The 20251-nt window shown below is 49.8% G+C and overlaps 6 protein-coding genes across 6 annotated transcripts; 2 read left to right on the top strand and 4 right to left on the bottom strand.

Moving 5' to 3' along the window:
• Positions 1-224: 224 nt before the first annotated feature.
• N7500_002245 (uncharacterized protein) lies at positions 225-2947 on the bottom strand (the record flags this gene model as incomplete). Its single annotated transcript, XM_056673391.1, has 4 exons — positions 225-804; positions 860-1153; positions 1213-2649; positions 2706-2947. The coding sequence occupies 4 exons, from the start codon at positions 2945-2947 to the stop codon at positions 225-227; spliced, it is 2553 nt and encodes an 850-aa protein (XP_056533916.1).
• An 827-nt stretch (positions 2948-3774) lies between these two features.
• N7500_002244 (ATP-binding protein) lies at positions 3775-5779 on the bottom strand (the record flags this gene model as incomplete). The annotated part of the gene is made up of 3 exons (XM_056673390.1): positions 3775-4089; positions 4186-5711; positions 5761-5779. 3 exons carry the CDS (start codon positions 5777-5779, stop codon positions 3775-3777), a joined length of 1860 nt encoding a protein of 619 aa, XP_056533915.1.
• Positions 5780-6229: 450 nt separating this feature from the next.
• N7500_002243 (carbonic anhydrase) lies at positions 6230-7110 on the bottom strand (the record flags this gene model as incomplete). Its single annotated transcript, XM_056673389.1, has 2 exons — positions 6230-6855; positions 7092-7110. 2 exons carry the CDS (start codon positions 7108-7110, stop codon positions 6230-6232), a joined length of 645 nt encoding a protein of 214 aa, XP_056533914.1.
• A 510-nt stretch (positions 7111-7620) lies between these two features.
• aarA (L-aminoadipate-semialdehyde dehydrogenase) lies at positions 7621-11957 on the bottom strand (the record flags this gene model as incomplete). Its single annotated transcript, XM_056673388.1, has 3 exons — positions 7621-7918; positions 7976-11556; positions 11607-11957. The coding sequence occupies 3 exons, from the start codon at positions 11955-11957 to the stop codon at positions 7621-7623; spliced, it is 4230 nt and encodes a 1409-aa protein (XP_056533913.1).
• Positions 11958-13267: 1310 nt separating this feature from the next.
• N7500_002241 (uncharacterized protein) lies at positions 13268-15120 on the top strand (the record flags this gene model as incomplete). The annotated part of the gene is made up of 2 exons (XM_056673387.1): positions 13268-14994; positions 15051-15120. The coding sequence occupies 2 exons, from the start codon at positions 13268-13270 to the stop codon at positions 15118-15120; spliced, it is 1797 nt and encodes a 598-aa protein (XP_056533912.1).
• Positions 15121-15503: 383 nt separating this feature from the next.
• Positions 15504-19769, top strand: N7500_002240 (putative xanthine dehydrogenase HxA; the record flags this gene model as incomplete). The annotated part of the gene is made up of 4 exons (XM_056673386.1): positions 15504-15731; positions 15799-16002; positions 16075-18029; positions 18086-19769. 4 exons carry the CDS (start codon positions 15504-15506, stop codon positions 19767-19769), a joined length of 4071 nt encoding a protein of 1356 aa, XP_056533911.1.
• Positions 19770-20251: the final 482 nt, after the last annotated feature.

Here is a 20251-nt window from a genome sequence, read left to right as displayed (position 1 = left end):
CGACGAGAATCACAAACTGGCGCATATCAAATCTTTTTTATATACAGCAGGTCTACCCAACCCGATATTACACACAATCATTAGCCACTGGGTAGCCACCAGTGAGTCCAGCCGCTTAAGACAAAAAAGGACATACATCCGACCCAGAATGCATGCTATGCAAATCGCTCCAAGGACCAAAAAGGCAAACAGAACATGAGCTGTCCATGATCGTAAATAGCACCTTATTCCTCAGGATCACGGTAATCCCAAAGCTTTTTCCGCTCCGCAACCCACCAAAGGCCAACCTTCTCAGCCTTTTGAGCCCAATCAAAGGCCTCTGGCCCATGCTTGGAATGAACCTCGGCAGCAAGCGATCCCATAGTCCAGCCGGTGACAGGTTCGAGCTCGTATGGGTCTTTGTTTAAATCCGTGAACCGATACTCGAAGTCATTGTTCAATGGCAGGTTGAGACGCCATGGCACAGCCGCGGAGCCTACACTCAGCATCGAGCCACCGGCATTGATAACCCCCATGTTCCAGGCCTCGCGGCCATTGTGCGAGGTGCGGTACGGCCGGATGAGAGACTGACCCTCGTACTCGTTCATCAGATCCAGAGCGATTTCTGTGTCATCTGCGTTGAGGGAGTTGGTGTTCACGAGGAGATCGAGGATTGTGGGGAGGATGGATACGGCACTGCCGTTGACATTAAGGTGCAAGCGGGGTAATAAGGGGTGATGGAACACCAGGGGTACGCGGAAGTTGCTGATGTGTGGGTTGTGGTAGGTTCCTGTGATGGGAGAGTCTTCTCCAAATGCTTGGCCGCTGTTTCGTTGGTTAGATGTCAGGTTCGTTGGTCAGTGATGGGAAATGCACGTACTGGTCTCCCACGAAGACTGTCAAGGTTTCGTTGGCAATGCCGGCATCTCCAATCATCTTCATTAAGTCGCCAAGCCATGTGTCGACGAAGCGGTTTGCGTTGAGGAAGGCATCCATGAGTTCGTGTTGTGATTTGTGGAGTTCACCGAAATATCGATCTCGTTCCCAGCCTTCAGGTGTGCCCCAAGGGTGGTGAGTGGTGCTGGTGAAATGGGAAAGGAAGAGTCTTTTGTTCTGACGAAGCGTTTCGTCGATCATGTCTTTGATGTAGGGCCCGGCCTCAGTTTCGGGATAGCTATACCATGTTAGTATCTACACAGATACAGCTGCGGTGCATTCTACTTGACAACATACCCGAAATAGTTGATCTTTTCCATACCCTCATGGAAGTATTTCGCATCCTCTACGTCAATGTCTTCCGAGTATAGTGCCTGGCTGAAACCGAGCAGATCTATAAGCTTAGTCTGAGCCTGGAAGTTCCCAGTGACAGACTGCGCATAGATGGTTTGCCATTCCCGTTCCAGGTGACTGTCGGTGGAATTTCCAGAGGCAGACGAATTCTTGCGCTGGTTAAATAGATCCATGATGTGCATCAGACATGGCTGGTATGGAATGATATCATTTTCATGCATGAAGTCCACCGGGAGCGGCCCGAGACCACAGTAGTTGACGAGACGCGATTTAGCAGAGAGACTGCTCCCTGACAATATCCCGTCGAAACTGAGACCACCTAGCCCGGACTTCGTTGAGTTGACCGAGGAGCTGAAGCCAGATTGCTCCCCTGTGAGCATCTCTGCGACGGGGGTTATCTGAGACAATTTGTCATGTAGATCGGCTTCATCCTCCTCGTCGTATAATTCATATGAATCACGAATTTGGCTGTACAAGCGAGAGTCGTTCTTGAGGGGGAAGAGGTCCTTTCTGCCGCTTTCCAAGAATACAAAAACGATGTGATTGATCGGGATGGCATGGTCCTTCAGGGCTTCCTGCAGAGGACCAAGTGGTTCCAGGTCAAGGTTGCTTATCCTCATGGGATCTTGAACCGGGTTATAGAAATAGTGTCGGGGTTCTGCTGTTTTGTTCTGGTTTTCAGATTCCTTTCCATCTCTCTTAGAGACGCTTCCAACAGTCGAGTTAGACGCCTGCAGGCTAATTCCAGTCGTCTTTGAATCGGGATTCACAATCCACCTCTCGAACGCAGCAGGAAGAGGGCCATGCGCCCAGGCTGGCTTATTATCTCCATAGGCAGTGTGACCCGAATCGTCCAATGTCGGTGCCCACCCCTTATAGTGACCAGTTGCAGGCTCTTGATATTCCTCCGCTAGTAATTCAGGGAGCGGAAATGTTTCCACGGTCATGCGACGAGCCCGAGAGTGCTCTCCGAGCATGGTGAATGGCAGGGCTCCCGTCATATGATTATATGGAATTGATGGTCGGATCAGCCAAAGGAGGATCGTTACTACAGTACCCACTATCGTCCAAAACCGAGGTCTATTCGACACTAGATTTTTCAGATCCGAGGGGCCTAGCAACATGCCTGAAGTCTTAGTGTCTCCGCGTTTGTGGAGGGAGCATAACCAGCGGGTCATGAAATTCCAAATCCCCTGAGCCATAAGCCAGGAAGCCACCGAGATAACTGTTGTAGCGGCCGCCATAGGCACCAGTCCACTCAATATCAACTTCATTCCCTGCGCACTGGCGCCCACAGACCTGGCCGCATCCCATCGAATTTCACTGCCGGTCTGAGAATAGAAACTAATTTGCGACGCCGTTGCTACCAAATCAACACACCTAAAGGCAACAGTCAAAATCATCGCTCATCGTATTTAGGGAGAAGATGAACCAACGCGAGCATTGCCGAAAAGATAACGGCGGCCACTGACCACCGACCGGAGGTTGTATATAGGAGAATCCATACTGCAATGAATATGAGAGCCTCCTGGATAAAGAATGTTGGAAAATAGAGGGCCAAAAGGTAGAGGGGAAGAGATCGATGTTGGTATATGTGAAGTAACTTGGAGCAGAGACCGGAAACCACCAAAACAGACAAAATCAATCGCTGCGGATGATGAAAACGAGTGGCAATCATGATGACCCAGTAAATAGAGTCAACATGAGGAAGTCTTCACGGACTGTTTTCCAATCCGTTGCTGTACAATATAAGGGGGAGAAAGGGAGAGAAAATTAAAATGAAATTGACTGCTCGCGTGCTCCACAGCATAATATCGGAGTTGTGCTATGCATCGATTGGATTATTGCCAAATCATCGGACCGTGCGGGTGTGTATTAGCCAAGAGGGTGGCGCCCAACATCCGACCTCACTCAGGGGGTGTTTGCTCAGCCCTGGAGAGCGCTGGAGAGAGCCCCAGAGAGGGTGCTTTGATCTTTTGATGAACGCTTTTTTGGGGCGAATCATGATCGGCATTCCATCACACAGCCTTACGAGGCTTACATTGGCCATGTCGAATTGAAAATTCAACACGTTCTCTCATTTGGAACGGAGTGGGCCATTTTACGAGGTTAAACGAAAGAGCCCCGTAGCCCTAGACGGCCTGGTTCAGGGGGGGTGAGAACGGACCTTTCCGGAAGTTTTCTTGGAACACTGGTGGCATTGTTAGCTTGAGCGCTAAGGCTGTCTCAATGAACATGACTTGATGGAATGCGGAGTTGAAGGTCTTGGCTGATGTATTTTTCAACGGTTGCCTGTTCAGCCCTTTCGTATTCGGCTGGCGGATAGTGGCGGAATGCAACGCAACAACTCAGCACTTTGAATATCTGCATATTATTGGAAGAAAAATTTCGACCCCCAAAAAAAGCCATTTGGATATTTGTTATGGATAACCTGTGATCTAGCTAACTGTCTCATAAGTATGGAATATGCCACTGTCTACTCCATAAGTACTCCATAATCGGGCATTACATCCGCAAACTTCTCAAAGTAAGCACCATCTCCAGATCTTCATATCGAAGCTCACGTTCCTTGCACCAAGCTAGGAGACCGGCAGTCTTGATGACATTCTTGATCTGGCGACCGTTCAGTTGCAACTCGGCTACCTGGTTGAGTTGCTCATCCGTAAAATCCGCAGTGTTAGATGAGCGGTTGAGGAACTGTATCCAAACCCGGCGCCTGGATTCCATATCAAGGTCCTTGTAGGTGAGAGAAAGGTGGATCCGAGACTCAAAGGCAGGATCGATATTCTGTGTACGATTGGTGGTCAAGAAAAGAATACCCTGGAGAGAAAGATGAAGATCAGTAACATGAGCTTTTTTTTCAAATGGCCCCCAAAGTATCTTCTGGCGTTGATCATCTCACAGTCGAAAGCTTACCTCGTAGTATTCAAGCATCCTCAAAAAGACGGAGACAAGTTCATTGCGAGCGAGATTGGCTGAATCACGGGATTCCATGAAGACATCAGCCTCATCAAGCAATAGAAGGGCTCCCCATTTAGGAACTACCCGCAGGATGTCTTTCAATTTGCTCTCAAACCCTCTAGCGTCAACTCCAAGGTCGCCCGCGCATATGACATAAAGAGGCACTTTCATGACCTCGGCAACACTCTCCGCAGTAAGAGTCTTTCCGACTCCTGGAGGGCCACTGAGCTGCATAATGAAACCTCGGCCTTTTCCCCGAACGACATCATCAAATCCATCCACTTTCTTGGATTGAGCTTTTGCAACGGCCAAGATCACTTCCTTGAGCCCCTGCTGCTCCCGTGGTAGGACAAGTGAATCAAAGGCCTGCTCATCCCATTCAATATCTTTTAACTCGTCTACGTGGAACGAACCCCATTTCTTGTCGTTTAAAGAATATCCGTAGAGCATTGGAGTCGCAATAAGGCGCTGAGAATTGTTCAGTTCTCCACCAATTTCGTTTTCGACGTTCACAGACCCGTGCTCGCGCCCAAAAAGCTTGTATGCCTCGATGTCGATGATGACGCGGCCCTTGACAGAGTGCTTGGTCCCACTCAAATTGCTGTCCTGCCTTTCAGAGCTTGTGCTGGTCGAAGCCTCTTCATATGATTTGAAATGGTACCCCTTGTACTCTTCCCACTTCTTGCCCCGTGTTGTCAACAATTCTCGGATGATGTCTTTTTCTGGGTGGTACTTGAGTGGGAAGACTGGTAGTGAGATAATTGGTCGAGTGCCCGCAAACTTGGGTATCATGATCCCCATGGAATTGTATCCGAAAATTTTCCCGTCAAACGCAACATATTCGACAGTGAAATAATCACTTCCCGGTGTTCTATCATCCGATTCGCGCGTGAGCGAATACGCACGTAGCGTTCCATCCCCCGAGGAAAGGACCACATCTTGAGGTTCCAGGATCATCCAAGCCAAGTCGTGAGTGATGACTCCTTTGGCAACCAAGTCGTTCTTGCGATTTATCACCTCCCTGAGCTCCTCTTCCATGATGTGGTAGAACAGTTCCACATGATCCTTAGTTGTTGGATCCTGCTCTTCATCTCGGAGTTTAGTGATTGCGTCCCATCGATGCACAAAAGCCGGGAAAGGCGATCTGAACTCGAGGCGCTGCAAGTCTGGTGTGACACCAGGATAGTTGCTCAGTGCCCGTTTCAAGAACTCCTTGAGACGTTCGCTTTGCACTACGATGGAATGAATAGACAGGTTTCTGCGTCCATCATAGCACTTCTGTTTTCTCACAAGAAGCGCATATTGTGCCGATTCTTCATCCTCAACAGGCTCAGGCAAGTCGGAGGGTAGTTCTTTGACCCATGACCGTGCGCCATATGCGTCGCGCTTTGCCTGGTAGAGAGACCGGAAATCACAGAGGGTGCCCACAGGCTCATACTGGGTATCCTTGGCCTTGGATTCCGTGGTGTCTGTATCGTTGGCTTCGATTGTTAGTCTATATGAAGGGTCAAAATTTGAAAGGATACTTACCACATGAGATTTCAACCATGATGAATGTTAAGTAGAGAATTAGAAAGGGAAGAAAGAAATTTCGGAGGTGTATTTAAGTCAGAGAAGGTTCCAAGGTTGGAAGGAACCTTGGCCATTTGTACGTGACTATTACACCTTGATGTTCGGTATATTTGTAGGCCTTGATATCATATTATTCGGTTGAAAGATATAGTGAATTTGAATAGTCAAAGAGCCATCGATATGATGAATATAGATCAAAACCCTCTGATTGGATGTAATATTATCTTTCATGGTGATTGGTACATCTCCCGGGCTAAGATGGATCCCCATCATGCCATATATGCCCTATCTCTGAGTTATATAGCTCTACTCCCTTGGCCAAAAAAAAGTGACAATCTTTATGTTCATGTTTGATGAAATGCACGCTATATAGAGAATTATGTTCTATCACTTATGAGTTGCCCCAGAATCACGAACCGCCGCCAACTCACTCCGTTTGGAAAGCCGTCAAACGAGCCCTAATAACCTCCTCCGAATCCTCCGTGTCCAGCTCACTGAGCACACCCGATCCAACGTCGTAAATCAAACCATGTACCTGGAGTCCCCGCTCCCGGATCGCATTCAACACAACACTCTTCTGTTTGACGATGTTCAAGCCCTCGCGAACGTTCAACTCAGCCAGTCTCGAGGCTGCCTCGTCAGTTGGTATTGACTGAAGAAGCTTAAGATTACGCTCCCGCAGCTGGCGAAGGGGAAACAGCCATGGGTCCAGAATACCCAGGTTCTTGTTGCCCAACGCAGCCGCCACGCCACCGCAGGCAGTGTGACCGCACACCACGACGTGGTTGACGCGCAGGTTTTGCACGGCGTATTGGATAACGGCGGAGGAGCTGAGATCGCCGGGGTGAAGGATATTGGCGATGTTGCGATGCACGAAGACATCACCGGGCTCGAGGCCCAAAAAGGTGGTTTCCGGACAGCGAGAGTCGGAGCATCCGATCCAGAGAATCTGCGGTGTCTGGCCCGAGGCGAGGGTAGGGAAGAGTTTAGGGTGGTCGCGGGCTGTCTGTGCTGCCCATTCCTTGTTCAGGCGCAGGCCTGTTGCATAACGATCTGTGAGATGCGCACCAGAGATGTCAGTCCGGGTCTTGGGCTTGGGACATGTGTGTCAGCTCAATGGCGACTCTGCCCTGGTGGTTTTATGATCAGCGCAGGAGAAGGGTGTGGAGGATGAGAAGGGTTTGTGAGGCACTGAGACAGTGCTGTGCTTCCTGTGAGACTGAATCGCAGGCACAGGACCCGGCGAGTCGACGGAGGCCTCCGGTGCATACGCAATGAGACCGGATTACCTGGTGAGTCTCGCAGCATGCATGGAGGGACCAAGGTAGGAAGGTGACAAGGATTGTTGAGGGCGAAGGACTGAGGAAGACCAAAGAATTATACGGATGTTCAGGGAGACAAGTAATCCCAACAGCCGCTTCTTCTCACAGAGCCCCCACAGTTGTGGTCGAAGTGTTGAAGTAAAAAGAAAGCGGGAAAAATCGATGAGGAAATTGACATTCGTTCACACACTTACCTTCAACCATAGAATATTAACAGTGGAGAGTGATATGGAAAAGAGCAAGAAAAGATGATATTGTTAGGACTATATAAATCCCCAGAGTAAACGGTGGGGAGGTAAACGGAGAGCCCCGACGAAGAGGTAGATTGGCGAATCGGGCTTTTTCGTTCAGATACGAACGCCTCGTGAACTATCAGGATATATACATGCCACGTTTTTTAATCGCTCAAACTTATACCTGGTTATTAAAGGGGGGATGGGTTGGAAGAGTAATTGCTTTTGTAAAATCAGAATAAATACATGAGTTTTGCTATATCTCAAGATGTACCGCCACGGCCACCGACACTCAATAATGTCTTCTTCTGTTCCTCACTGATCTGAGCAGCAGGCAGATGACGGGCTCCAGCAACGGTTGGCGGGGGCAGGAAACCAGTTTGAACGAGATAAGAAGCGTACAAGCCGACTAATTCCTCGGTCACGCCAGCACCGGCTGATGCGTCGACGCCCGACCAGGGGGCATCGGCCCGCAGAGCCGTTGCTGCATTCACATCATCCAATTCCGGAGCTTTGGTGTTGGAGGGAAGATCTGTGGTAACAAAGTGATAAAGGGGCATGCTGAAAAAGAAAGGTTAGTATGTATCCACTAACAGGCTAGAAAAGCGTGATACTTACAGAGCATGCTGAGACTCCTTGTCGTTGTGCTCACCATCGTTGACATACTGCTCAAGAGAAGTGGACCAAGGCACGTAGTCAACCTGAGGAACATTGTATCCGTAGAGCTCCAGCGCACCAAGGAACTGGTTAAAGCGCAAACGGGGGTGTCCAGTAACGTGGGCGACGTTGACACCCGTGGAGGGTGGGTGGAAGGCAGTGGCAATGACAATGCGAGCCACATGATCGACAGGCACCATGTTCACAGTGTTAAAGATGTTCGGGCGAAGGCCAATTTGAATGCAGCCCTTAAGCATACGGATTAGGAAATCATCAGTGTTGGTAGTTCCAGTGACCGAATCACCAAGAACATATCCAGAGCGGACAATGGTTCCCCTCAGGCCTCTGCGACCAGCCTCCTTCACAAGGTATTCTCCGGCCCATTTGCTCTGACCGTAACCGGTTCCGAGGCCAACTCTGCTGCCCTCCATATCATCGTCTTCGCTGATACCATTTCCACCAGCGGCGATGATACGCTCGGATTCTTGGACATAGTAATCCTTATCCAAAGCACTAGTCGAACTGACGAATGCAAACTGCTTGGCCTTTCCGCTGGCGCACAGCTTGAGGGCATCGATGGTACCCATAACATTAGCCGGTCTAAGTGTCGCATAGGGATAGACCCAGTGAACAAGGGCTCCGTTGTGAATCACAGCATCGACGCGATTGGTAAGGTCATCCCACACTGACTGGGAAAGACCAAACTGCGGCTTTCCAAGATCACCGCAGACGGCTTGCAGCTTGTGTGTCCATGCTTCATCCCAGAAACCATATGCGCGGCAAGTGGAGCGAAGTCGCTCAAGTGCCTGTTCCTCGGTCTTTGCCCGAACCAGAGCTACCACCTTAGTCGAAGGTGACTTACGGGTAAGTAGATCTCGGAGGATATGTGCGCCTAGGAAACCAGTTGCTCCAGTAAGGAAAACTGTGGGTTCACTAGTGAGCATAGCCTCGGTACGCTGAGGGAATGTCTTGGGCAGTTCATTCACAAGCTTGACGGCATCCTTCGAGTACTCGTCGTCTGGCTGATTAGCAGCCTGCACGGCTAGAGACTTGTCATCGCTGGTTGCGAAAGATTCCAAAGCTAGCAAGCGATCAATCTCGCTAGCAAAGCCCTTAAGGGTCGGGCTACGGAAAATAGCATTCATACTGATGTCGATAACACGCCACTTGCGACGAAGCTCGAAGAACATCTGCTGTGCGAGGATGCTGTGGCCGCCAAGGTCAAAGAAAGAGTCATCCGGTCCAATCATGCGAGATGTGACATTGGGAATAAGCTTGGCCCAGACTTGAGCCAGAGTCTGCTCGGTTTCGGAGAGGGCCTGCATCGCAGATGAGCGGCGGCGGGGTGCGGCGGCGCTCAGCTCTGCAGTGTCTGGGAACGGGAGGGCAGGCTTGTCGACCTTGCCGTTCGGGTTCAGAGGCATGCGCTTGAGAGGAATGATAACGGTAGGGACAGCGTATGTAGGGAGCTTACTCCGGAGATGCTCACGAGCATCATCACGAAGAGGACGGAAGCGTCGCAACAAACCAACCATACCCTCAGAGTCAGAATCGTCATCCTTGAGGCCCTTGCTCTCCAACCACGAGGCCCACTTGTTCATATCCGGCACAAAGTAGCTGACCAGTGTGGGCTCCTCGTCCTTATCTCTTCGCACCAAGGTCACGTTCTCACGGACGAGAGGGTGCTGAGAAAGATGGGTGTCAATCTCTCCAAGTTCAATACGGAAACCACGAATCTTGACTTGGTCGTCGGCGCGGCCAGAGCATTCAACATCTCCAGACGGCGTGTAACGGCCCAGATCACCACTGCGATAAAGGCGATCACGAGGACCAACGTAAAATTCGCGCCAGGGCTCGTTCTTGGATTCAGCCTGATCCTTTTCCACCCAGGTTTCGGGTTTAACGAACCAGTTAGTAAGGAACTTCTTCGCACTTAGATCCGGGGAACCAAGGTAACCCTCTGCAAGCCCTGCCGCACGAACATAGATTTCGCCGACCTCTCCAACAGCGCAGAGACGAGTGGGGTCATAGCGGTTGACAACAAGCATCTGCACATCCAACATTCCGCGACCAGCCATAATCACATCCTTCATATTGTTCAAGTAGCCCTCGTTGCTGGCGTAGCTAGGGATTTCAAAGTAGCTGACAGCGCGCTGAGTCTCAGTTGTACCATACATGTTCACAATGCTGACGTTGGGCGCAAGTCCCTGGAGCGAGCGGCAATCACGCTTAATCAGAATGTCACCCACAAAGAATGCGTGGTGAAGAGCAGGGAATTGAGCAGAGGCACCGCCGACAAGAATCTGACCCATAGCAGGCGTAAGGTGAGTAATAGTGGCACCATACTTCTGCATCCATTCAGCAAGCTTTTCGTTTTGGATGTCCTCCCGAGCAGGCACTAGGAGTTGAGCACCCAAAAACAAAGGGGTGAAAATATCTCTCTGAATAGGATCATGAGCGATGCCACTCAGCATAGTAAACTTCTCGTCTGGGGTGAGCTTGAAAGTCTCAGACATCCAAGGGAAATAATAAGCCAAAGAGAAGTGTCGGCCACGAACGCCCTTCGGCCGGCCTTCAGAGCCGGACGTGAAAGACAAGGTGGGGATAGAGTCGGGGCCAACAACGACGCCAGTAGACTTGGACTTTAGTGCAACCTCGTTGGCGAAGACATCCTGGCCATTGATGGATCCACCAGCGAGAGTTCCGTCATCAAGTAGGGCAAGCGCAGGAATTTCAGTGCGGAGCTCAAGATTCTCGTCAATGAAAGTACGCACGATGTCCGAAAGTTCACCTGAATCTCGTGTAGCCTTGGCAATGTTCACTAAAGCGCGAGGACGGGCAACATCAAGATAGATGTTCTGACGTTCCGGAGGATAGGCAGGGTCAATAACGGAGAAAGTCGCACCGGCCTTCAAAATTCCCATGACGGCAACAACCAGGTCCACACCACGATAGGCATAAACCATAACAACCTCTCCTCGCTGAATACCAGAGCGTACCAAATGATGGCCGAGAATGTTGGAGGCCTCATTTATTTGGCGATAGGTGAACTCACGATGAGGAGAGTTGCTTGACTGAGTTTCAACCACACACAGCTTGTCTGGGTGGCTTTCCGCATTGGCAGTAAAAATATCGTGGATGGCACCACGGAAGTTAGACCAGTGCAAATCGGATGTTGGGTCAGGCAAAAGTGCGCGTTGATCTTCGGTCATCAAGTCGAGACGCCCGATAGCCTCATCCGGATTGGCAGCAGCATTGCTAGTAATACTGGCCAATTGCTTAAGAATAAAAGCAATACGAGCACTCGAGAACAGACGCTGGTTGTAGTAGGCACCTAATTCGACTCCAGCTGAACCAGTTGCAACATTAACCACCAAATCAGTAGTATCGAAGGTGTTCGCCGGGTAGTCTTGCGAGGCAGCAGGGGCATCGTATGCGGCGAATCGGAAGAGGACCGGGGTGCGTTCGGACTTGGACCTTTCTTGGATGTACGAGCGGAGGCTACCCAAGGGCACGATCTGTGAAGAGCCCTCCTTATATGCCTGCAAGGCTTTTAGCAGTAAGCACTAACGCACGGAACATACATACATACCTCGTTTACTTTCTTATAGAGCTGGGCAAAAGACTCCGAGGTATCAATGGGGACCCGGATGACGAACGCACGGCCATCTTCGTTGGAGTTTGTGCCCACAGCGATGTCCTCATCACCAGTCAATCGCGCTACCAGAATAATGAAGGCAGTCAGAAAAGCGGTGAAGTCGGACGATGAGCCCGAAAGCTTATCCTTGGGGAATTGAAGAGACTCGAAAGCTTCAATGACTCTCTTGCTCTCGGGATTTTGTGTATCGGGATAATCGCGAGTCAATGGAGAAACAGTCAGGTTACTCAATCTTTGTGCCCATATCTCTAGGCGGTCCTGCAAAGAGGCCGTTCCCACCGCCATGATTGCAGTATGTCAAAAGTGTTGGAGAATGAAAGACACGATGACTCAATATTAAAATTACCCCCCCATAGTGGAAAAGTCCGATCTCGCCGCTATTTCTGCCAATGAGAGTTTAGACGCTGATTAGCTGTTTTCCCCACACCGCATTCACCGCCTTGCACATGGTGGGGTGGCGTCGGAGCTGAGGTTTCTCCAGCCCAGAGCGGCACAAATTGGCAGAATGAGGGTTGTACATCGTAGTACAGGTTATATAAACGCAATCATTGCAGAGGCCTCATTTCGGTGAGGAGGTATATAGATCGAAGATCAAGGTATACACAACATAGATAGGTTATCGTAGGTAGGTAGTTGACTATCGGCCAAGAGCTGCTAAGCATTTGAACGCACTATGCTATACTACATCAGGTATGTAATATACAACAAAAGCAAGGCAAAATGTCCAGCTCTGTCTATAGCAAGGGAAAAATCTTTCAATGTTAGATCATCAACATGTTTCTACCGCTTTTCTTTCTACCAGCCGTCTCCCTCCCGTATCAACCTATAGAGTAGAGTGCTACATGGCTCTATAGGAGGGGCATAGGTAACGGAGGGCACTCTCATTCTATTCTATCTTTAGTTTTTAATTGATGCTAAGTCTCCATATGATAAATTAACTAACTCACTCTCTATTTTCATAGCGATACGAGGGTGGGAAGGGAGGTTGACCCAGCTGCTTACATTAAGTTATATATAATGCCGTACGAAGCTTTCATGTAACTCCCCTAGTCTAGGTCAAATGGAGATAAATGACCTACTGCTAATTGCTTGTAGATGAACACAAGATGCACATCAAAAAGAAGAGTGCCAATTATCCCGATCATTCCCAGAGAATATGTCTGGTTGTTAACCAAGAGGCTTTACACTACGGAGCAGCTAGAGACTCACGGGTCATATTTCCCGATGAGGTCATTTCCAACCTTACCTACCTAGCGGCCTACCTAGGTAGTACGTATTGGCTGAGTCAGCATTAGATATGGTCAACTTCAGACAAGCAAGGATCGTTCTAGCCTTGAATAATTGTTATCTTTTTTTCTCCAAAAGCTTTATTCTGTACTTGAATTATTACTGGAAGTGGAAATTCAATCCACTTCAAGAGATCCAGACTGCAGTGTGCTCAGTTGCATTCATACCTACAGGTATAATTTATTGCCAAGACTTGGCCGAATCCGGAGGCGGCGTTTCAGGAGAAGTATCACGGTCTAAAGCCACACGTATTTTTTTAACTCTTTGACGGACCTCAATACAGGTCCTCTGATTTGAATGCTGGCAAAATGATTCCTCACAGGAGTACAGCCCTCCTGTCTGTGATTGTCTTTGTCGCGCTTTTACTTTTCATTTTCTCGTCCTCACCGGTCCCTGATGCCGGCGAGCAAGTAGCCACAGGCCCAGCCAAATTTGTGCCCACACCAAAACTACCCTCCTTAAGCAACATCCACCTGCCCTCGTTCCGCCCTCCCTCCCACGAGCAGCCCGAGGAACAGAAGAACAGCACACATGGCGAGTCGAAATGGTACAGCACCCTTGAATGGTTGAACCCATTCTCCTCTGCCATTACATTGGATGAAAATCGCTCCGTCCTCCCTCCCCTTCGCGAACGTCGACCGATCTACACGTACTACGATCAAAAATATAACCCCAACAAATCCAACGGCAAGGATCTCAAGGATTTGCAGAATGCTGACGCGGAATTGCTTCTTGCGTGGCGCCGGGCATGGTTTGCGCAAGGATTTAGGCCTGTGGTATTGACTCCGGGCGATGCGATGAAAAATCCCAACTATGAAATTGTTCAGAAGTTGAAACTCGCGCCTAAGACACAAAACGAGGTGTTCGCCTGGCTTGCGTGGGGGCACATGGGTACTGGTTTGCTGGCGGATTTCCACTGCTTCCCCATGGCGCGTTATGATGATCCCATGCTCTCCTATCTTCGCCGGGGAAGTGTCCCAGAGTCAATCACCCGATTTGAAAACCTCAAGAATGGCCTTTACGCGGCGGACAAGTCACGGATCGATGCAGCCGTCCAGAGCGCAGTCTTGAAGCTCGAGGATACAACCCAGTCCTTTATTGATCTGATTACACCGGAATCGTTCAAGGTTGAGAACCCGAGTGCTTTGGCGTTTTATAAATCTGCAGCCATTACCTCTCGCTACTCCGCCGTGCATGAAAAGATGACCGAGAACCCTGCGAGTGGCCAACGGGCTCTTGTTCAACTGATCAACGCCCACCTGCACAATCACTTCCATAGCTCCTTCCCCGCCGGACTGGCCGTGCTGAAACCGTTCCCTCAGCACACTACTGCGCTGGTGGAACCTGCCCTTCGACTGGCAAAGGCCCTCACTCAGTGCCCCGAGTCGCCCATCCCCGACTCTTGTCCACCCAATGAACCCGAATGCCACCCATGCGGGTCTGCAAAACAACCCATGCGTATCAGCCAACCTTCGACGTATAAGAACACTACCTTCCTGTTCACGATTGGCACCCTTCCCCACCCCTACACTCTTATCAGCTTGCAGAGGAACTCAGATGAGATCACTACACCACAAATTCGCCGGGAGACCGAGCGCGACGCGTGGTTGTCTGAAGTGACTAAGCAACAGCTTGGGCCTGAATTGGGTTCTTCATATCGTGGTGTGATCTTTAAGCAGGTCGTCGCAGGCGAAGATGCTGTCGGGACTTCTTTGTGGATGACAGTGGAATCTCTCCCTGCGCAGGCAGGCCAGAGTCTCCCTTCAGAACTCTTGGACGAGTTTGAATGGCAATTTGGTTTCAGGATTCCTCGCGGGGGTAAGATTGATCCTGCAACCGAGAACGATAAAGACTCCGCCAAGAGCGCGCAAGATCATACGCCAAGCGAGCAAGGAGTCGGCAAAGAATATGAATTGATCCAAAAGGCCCGCGAGGTAATTAAGACCAAGGAAACGAAACCCATCAACGTCAAGGACGTTGTTGAGGCTTGGAACCTTGCAGACACAGAGGTTTGGCGTTTCGTTAAGGCCTATCGGTAAGCCATTACCTTGTATTCAATGTCCCATAACCTCTTGCTAACTCCGTTCTTAGGGCCCGAAGTATAGTAGAACGCCAGAAGTGGGAAGACGAAGAGAAAGCTTTTGCTGGCTCGAGACAATGAGCGTGCATTCATGGGGCTACCATCTACGGATTATTTCTTTCATATATGTATAGCATGTTTTTTTTTTTTGGTTTGGCGTTCAGATCTAGAAATCCACAGGGTCCGATATTCACTTAGTAATCCCATCAAAATACTTGGACGTGCCAAGGCGGAATCCGACGGTCAGCCGACTCTCGGACAGTGGCGATCCCCGCGATAACAATCTCCAAGGATATCGATCTGGAGAAACCGATCTCCCACCTGGACTTCTCCTTTGATACTGATCGTGACTTCATTTTAGTAATAGAATCAGGTTGTGGAATTTTCCCAACTAGCTATAAAAGCAAGATGCAAACTTGAACCCTTGAAAGCCTCTTAAATATCGCAAACCCTACATTTCCATTATGGCGCCGGGAATCCTAGAGGAATCCACGGTCGCACTTGAGAAGCCGACCAGCCTGTCTGCGCTGACTGAGGACTGGGATGACACTATTCGGTTCTATCTGAACGGCACTAAGGTTGCGGTAGACACGATCAACCCGGAAGTGACTCTACTCGAATACCTGCGGGGTATTGGGTTGACAGGTACAAAGCTTGGATGTGCTGAAGGAGGCTGTGGTGCTTGCACTGTGGTGAGTTACAGTTAATCATGTTGGGCTGCGCCTCTGGTGCTAACCGCAGTGTGAAATCGGTCAATAGGTTGTCTCCCATATCAATCCTACAACAAAGAAAATCTACCATGCCTCTGTGAATGCTTGTATTGCTCCACTCGTTAGCATCGACGGTAAACACGTTATTACAGTTGAAGGGATTGGAAATGTGAAGGATCCCCACGCGATTCAACAACGGATTGCGGTCGGTAATGGAAGCCAATGTGGTTTCTGTACTCCTGGAATTGTCATGGTACGCCAACTTGGTCCTTTCAGTTGATTCTTTATTTTTGGGAGGGATCTGGAGTTTACTGATAGCTTCAAGTCACTCTATGCCTTGCTGCGAAACAACCCGTCCCCCTCGGAACATGATGTTGAAGAAGCCTTTGATGGAAACCTTTGCCGCTGCACGGGTTACCGACCTATTCTAGATGCTGCTCAGAGCTTCAACTCGACCAACAATTGCGGAAAAGCCTCTGCCAATGGGGGGTCGGGCTGCTGTAGGGAGAAAGGCTCCGGTGGCTGCTGTAAAGGGCCTTCCACCAACAATGCCGAGAACGAGACAGTCGATTACAAATTTCCTGCGCCAGACTTCAAACCGTACAGTCCAGATACAGAGTTGATCTTCCCTGCTGCTCTGCGGAAACACGAATACCGACCCTTAGCGTATGGCAACAAGAGAAAGAAGTGGTACCGACCAGTCACTGTCGAGCAGCTGTTGCATATTAAGAACGTCCACCCGGACGCTAAACTAATTGGTGGAAGCACGGAGACGCAGATTGAGATCAAGTTCAAGGCAATGCAATACACGGCATCCGTCTACCTGGGTGATATCCCCGAATTGCGACAATTTACCTTGCACGACGATTATTTGGAGATCGGCGCAAATGTGTCGTTGACAGACCTCGAACATATCTGTGACCAAGCGGTGGAGAAATACGGTGATGCCAGAGGTCAACCTTTCAAAGCGATCAAGAAGCAATTGCTCTACTTTGCTGGGCGACAGATCCGAAATGTCGCTTCCCCGGCGGGTAACCTGGCCACTGCATCGCCCATCTCTGATCTGAACCCGGTTTTGGTAGCTACCAACACTATCCTTGTAGCCAAGTCACTTCAAGGCGAGACTGAAATTCCAATGACCGAGTTCTTCCAAGGTTACAGAAAGACTGCCCTCGCTCCCAACGCAATCATCGCTAGCTTGCGTATTCCGGCTGCGAAGTCTCAGGGAGAGCACATGCGCGCTTACAAACAATCTAAACGGAAAGACGATGATATTGCCATCGTCAACGCCGCGTTACGCGTAACTCTTTCTGAGAGCAATGATGTGGTCAGCGCCAACCTTGTTTTTGGTGGGATGGCAGCTATGACCGTCTCAGCGAAAAATGCAGAGGCACAATTGGTCGGCAAGAAATTCACAAACCCTGCAACTCTTGAGGGCGTCATGAGCGCACTAGAGCAGGATTTCAACCTGCCATTTGGAGTTCCTGGTGGCATGGCTAGTTACCGGAAGTCTTTGGCTTTGGGCTTCTTCTACAGATTTTACTACGATGTGCTGTCAGGCCTTGATGTCAAGGCTTCGGATTTAGATCCAGATGTCGTTGCTGAGATTGAGAGGGCAATTTCTACAGGAGCGAAAGATCTCGAGACCTCCGTTGCCTATCAACAGAAGATTCTTGGACGAGCGACTCCGCATGTTGCGGCGTTGAAGCAGTCTACAGGAGAGGCTCAATACACAGATGATATTCCTGTGCAGCAAAATGAGTTATTTGCCTGTATGCTTCTGTCTACCAAGCCTCATGCCAAAATCCTCAGCGTTGACCCGTCCGCTGCATTGGAAATTCCGGGTGTTGCGGATTACGTGGACCACACGGACCTTCCTAATCCCCAGGCAAACTGGTGGGGACAACCCAAGTCCGATGAGCTTTTCTTTGCTGTCGATGAAGTTACTACTGCTGGTCAACCGATTGGTGTGATTCTGGCGGCTACCGCTAAACTTGCCGAGCAAGGCATGAGGGCTGTCAAAGTCGAATATGAAGATCTCCCGAGCATCCTTTCAATTGAGGAGGCCATCGAGGCAGAATCTTACTTTGAGCACTATCGTTACATCAAGAATGGCGATACCGAGGAAGCTTTCAAACGAGCCGATCACATATTTACTGGAGTCTCGCGAATGGGTGGCCAAGAGCACTTCTATCTGGAAACTCAAGCTTGTGTGGCAATTCCAAAGCCAGAGGATGGTGAAATGGAGATTTGGAGTGGTACACAAAATCCTACTGAAACGTGAGTAGTGATATATTTGACTGTCCCATCATAGAACTTAAGCTAATCGTTCACAGACAAGCCTATGTTGCTCAGGTTACAGGAGTATCTGCGAATAAAGTCGTGTCGCGCGTGAAGCGTCTGGGTGGTGGCTTTGGCGGCAAGGAGTCGCGATCTGTTCAGCTGGCTGGAATTTGTGCCACTGCTGCTGCCAAAACAAAGCGACCTGTGCGGTGCATGCTCAATCGTGATGAAGACATATTGACTTCCGGTCAACGCCACCCATTCCTCTGCCGATGGAAGGTTGGGGTGACAAAAGAAGGAAAACTCCTTGCGCTTGATGCAGATGTATTTGCCAATGGAGGCCACACGCAAGATCTATCTGGTGCCATTGTGGAGCGAAGCTTGTCTCACATTGATGGCGTATATAAAATACCGAATGTTCACGTGCGCGGCCGGATCTGCAAAACCAATACAGTCTCCAACACAGCTTTCCGTGGCTTCGGGGGTCCGCAAGGCCTATTCTTCGCTGAGTGTTATATTTCTGAGATTGCAGATCATCTGAACATTCCGGCTGAAGAAGTCCGGGCCATCAATATGTACAAGTCAGACGATACGACCCATTTCAACCAGCCTCTCAAAGACTGGTATGTGCCGTTGATGTACAAGCAAGTGTTGGAGGAGAGCTCTTACAACGAGCGCCGGAAGGCTGTTGAGGAATATAATGCGCAGCACAAGTGGTCCAAACGTGGAATGGCGATTGTGCCAACCAAGTTCGGTATCTCTTTTACAGCTCTCTTCTTGAACCAAGCAGGAGCTTTGGTTCACATCTATCACGATGGCAGTGTCCTCGTAGCACATGGTGGTGTTGAAATGGGACAAGGTCTCCATACAAAGATGACCATGATCGCTGCCGAAGCGTTGCAAGTGCCGCAGTCAAGCGTCTTCATTTCCGAGACAGCGACCAACACAGTGGCTAATACATCCGCAACCGCTGCTTCGGCAAGCTCCGATCTCAACGGCTATGCCATCTTTAATGCATGTGAACAAATTAACGAACGCCTACGTCCTTTCCGCGAGAAAATGCCCAACGCGACCATGAAGGAACTTGCCCACGCGGCTTACTTCGCCCGTGTCAACCTGTCCGCGCAAGGATACTACCGCACACCCGATATCGGCTACGTATGGGGCGAGAACAGCGGTCAGATGTTCTTCTACTTCACACAGGGTGTCACTGCAGCCGAAGTCCAGATCGACACGCTGACAGGTGATTGGACACCTCTACGCGCCGACGTGAAGATGGATGTGGGTCGCAGCATCAACCCCTCAGTGGACTACGGTCAGATCGAAGGTGCTTTCGTACAAGGACAAGGCCTATTCACTACGGAAGAGAGTCTCTGGCACCGTGCCTCCGGTCAGATCTTCACCAGAGGCCCGGGCAACTACAAAATCCCTGGATTCCGAGATATCCCGCAAATTTTCAATGTGAGTTTGCTCAAGGATGTGGAATGGGAGAACTTGCGCACCATTCAACGCTCCCGTGGAGTCGGCGAGCCGCCCTTGTTTATGGGCAGTGCGGTCTTCTTTGCCATTCGTGATGCCTTGAAGGCTGCACGTAAGCAGTGGAACGTGAATGACGTGCTCTCGTTGGAGTCCCCTGCTACTCCTGAACGTATTAGGATTAGCTGTGCTGATCCGATCATTGAGCGCGTTAGAGTGCAGCCCAAGGAGGGAGAGAAGAGCTTCTTTGTTGCCATATAGCGGCTACGAATTTAGGGTCCACGATTTGCATGATATTACGCTATGCCTTGGAGTTTCTGTTTAATATAGTTAGGCAACTAAATCAAATTACTTACTATCCATAAGTATACTAATCTCTCAAGATGTGTTGTATGTGTAATCTTAGGTTAAGGCCCAGGGTTCCACACGCCTCGCAGGTGGGATACTATAATTTTGTAACCAAGTCGCATTCTTGATTGTAGCTAGAGATGCTATCTTATTGGGAATCACTATGACCGAACACCAGCCCCATATAAAAACAAATGGCCAAAGTTAGCACCATGAAATGATGTAGATGGCAGAAAGAGAGGAAGGGAAAATACAGCGCCCAGCGCCCAGCAAAGCGAAGACGGAGGAAGACAGGAATGCATTTCCTATCACCGCTTCACATCATACTCAACGTAGCTACTTCCCCTGAGATCTGGACCCGAGTCTACTTGCAGTGCATGTTCATAATTCCTTTG

Source organism: Penicillium coprophilum (genome assembly GCF_028826855.1).
Source record: "Penicillium coprophilum strain IBT 35676 chromosome Unknown utg000002l_segment0_segment1, whole genome shotgun sequence".
In the NCBI taxonomy this organism is placed as follows: domain Eukaryota; kingdom Fungi; phylum Ascomycota; class Eurotiomycetes; order Eurotiales; family Aspergillaceae; genus Penicillium; species Penicillium coprophilum.
This window is presented reverse-complemented; position numbering and strand designations above follow the sequence as displayed.